The 2020-nt window shown below is 49.5% G+C and overlaps 2 protein-coding genes across 2 annotated transcripts; one reads left to right on the top strand and one right to left on the bottom strand.

The window, feature by feature from the left end:
• Positions 1-675: 675 nt before the first annotated feature.
• KVP18_001303 (uncharacterized protein) lies at positions 676-1599 on the top strand (the record flags this gene model as incomplete). The annotated part of the gene is made up of 1 exon (XM_067951192.1): positions 676-1599. The coding sequence occupies one exon, from the start codon at positions 676-678 to the stop codon at positions 1597-1599; it is 924 nt and encodes a 307-aa protein (XP_067808199.1).
• Positions 1600-1603: 4 nt separating this feature from the next.
• KVP18_001302 (uncharacterized protein) lies at positions 1604-1980 on the bottom strand (the record flags this gene model as incomplete). The annotated part of the gene is made up of 1 exon (XM_067951191.1): positions 1604-1980. A coding segment is annotated over one exon (377 nt), but the record flags the coding sequence as incomplete, so codon positions are not given.
• Positions 1981-2020: the final 40 nt, after the last annotated feature.

Here is a 2020-nt window from a genome sequence, read left to right as displayed (position 1 = left end):
ACAACCTTATTCCCCCCTCGTGACGTCTTTTCGGCTGATGCTAGACCGTCTCACGTTGGTGATTCGGTCAAGGGGGGTGGTGACGCGGTTCTAAGGGACATGAACCGCTAAGCACAAAAAAACCAGGAGGGGAGTGGGTATAGTATTACCCCACTCCACTTCTGAGCTTATCCGAGTCTAGCGGGTCTGCCGTAGGATAAGCGAAGAAAATTCACATAATCCATCATTTGGGCTCTTGCACGTTTTGGAGCACGTTTCGCAGCGCGACGACTCTCCAAGCACCTCATCAAGAAAGCAACCAAACGATACACCCCCAAAGGACAAGTCAAGTACGCCTTCAACACTCAGAAACGCCTTCTCAAAACTATGCGACGCTACGCTACACGTCGGGGTACTCGCCGTACTGGTCGTCGTGGTGCTGCTATACTTCGCCGAGCCCGAAGGCGCCGCGGTTCTATTCTACGGAGACGCCGTTACCGTGGGAGACGCACACGTCGCAGCCGCGCTTACAGCTACCAGCTCAAGAAATTCACAGTTCCTGTACCGATAATGCCACATCTCCAGCTGTATGGAACCCTTAAATCTGTCCACCAGGACGGTTTTTGTATGACTGGTCATATGGGATTTGGCGTCGTAAAGATAGGATCTGGAGACGCTAGAACTAAACTTTGTTCGATGCCCTTTATAAGTCCGTTCCCCGATATCAAGAAAGAGTGCCTGGAAGGCAGCTGGTACTGGAAACCTCTTGGTGTAAAGGTGACCTTTAAGCCGATGAACGTTCCGACGTACAACATTTTCCAGTATACTAATCACTACGGTGAATATGCTCGTGATGGAAGTATCAACGAATTGGACAATTCGCACAACTTCAGTACTATCCGAGCGGCCCTTACTGGAGGATCAGGCCAACGAGGCATTAGGAAACATATATGTAGAGGCACGAAGACTATTTTCCTCCCCTGGAAGGGTAAGAACATTCCGCAACACTATAAGATTGGCGATTGCAACACTGGTGCTCACGGCCAAGGCTCTCCCTACAACATCATGCACAATGATAGAGGCTATTATCGTACGGAGTACGTTATACGAGGAGAATTGAATAATATGCCGACAACCCGTGGATATACAATGTTCTTCATTGAGACTCCTTACTCTGCGCCCACTGAGAACAACGAAAAGCGTGATTTCGCTAGACAGACGCAGGTTGTCCAGTGTACCATGACCTTTTTGTACAGGACTGTAGGACCGAAATCGAATACGGCATCCGTTTCTGGAGGACCTTTTGCACATCAGGCCTCCATGTTTTTGCCTTGGGCTAGGTATGAGCCACATCGTACCAACCTTGAGATTTACAATCCTGGTAACTTCGCAGTGAATCTGCCGTCCTACGATGACCACGCTTGTGATTCGGAACCTGCCCCTCAACCAATTGAATGCGGTCATAATGATCCATATGAGCCGATTCCCGTCGATCCCATTCCCGAAGATCCACTTCCGGAGGACCCTCCCGCTCCACAACAGAGCCCCCTACTATTTACGCCTACGGTCGAAGATAGAACAGGCATTTGTCCTTTCAAGAAAAATGTTACATTTGAATGAATAACTATGAAAAAAGCTTTAGCATACTTTCGGGCTCGATTGGCTCCACTGTCAAGGTGTCAATAAAATGACGGATGTCCGTCACGCGGCGGAAGAAGGCTGCCTTCTGGCTCGGAGTAGCTTGGGGAAACCACACCTGTGGTGCCACATTACTGGTGAAGACAATCTTCTTAGGGCACACTATTGTTGTACCACCTTTGATCTCTCGCAGGACGGGCCAGCGGTCCGTCAACTGTAGAATATCCTCAATGGGATGAGTACCTTTGAACTCGTCGAAGAGAACAGTCCCATGGTGCCCGTCTTCGTAACCATCCCACCAGCGGGGATTAAACACTTGATATATAGCGCCAGTCGCTTCAGCCCTTGCCGCAGTGGTTTTACCTGTGCCAGTATTGCCAAAGAAGATACAAACCTCCTTGGG

Source organism: the organism of the source record quoted next, assembly GCF_019968955.1.
Source record: "MAG: Porospora cf. gigantea A chromosome Unknown PgA_NODE_4930_length_2020_cov_3399.85, whole genome shotgun sequence".
NCBI lineage: Eukaryota > Apicomplexa > Conoidasida > Eugregarinorida > Porosporidae > Porospora > Porospora cf. gigantea A.
This window is presented reverse-complemented; position numbering and strand designations above follow the sequence as displayed.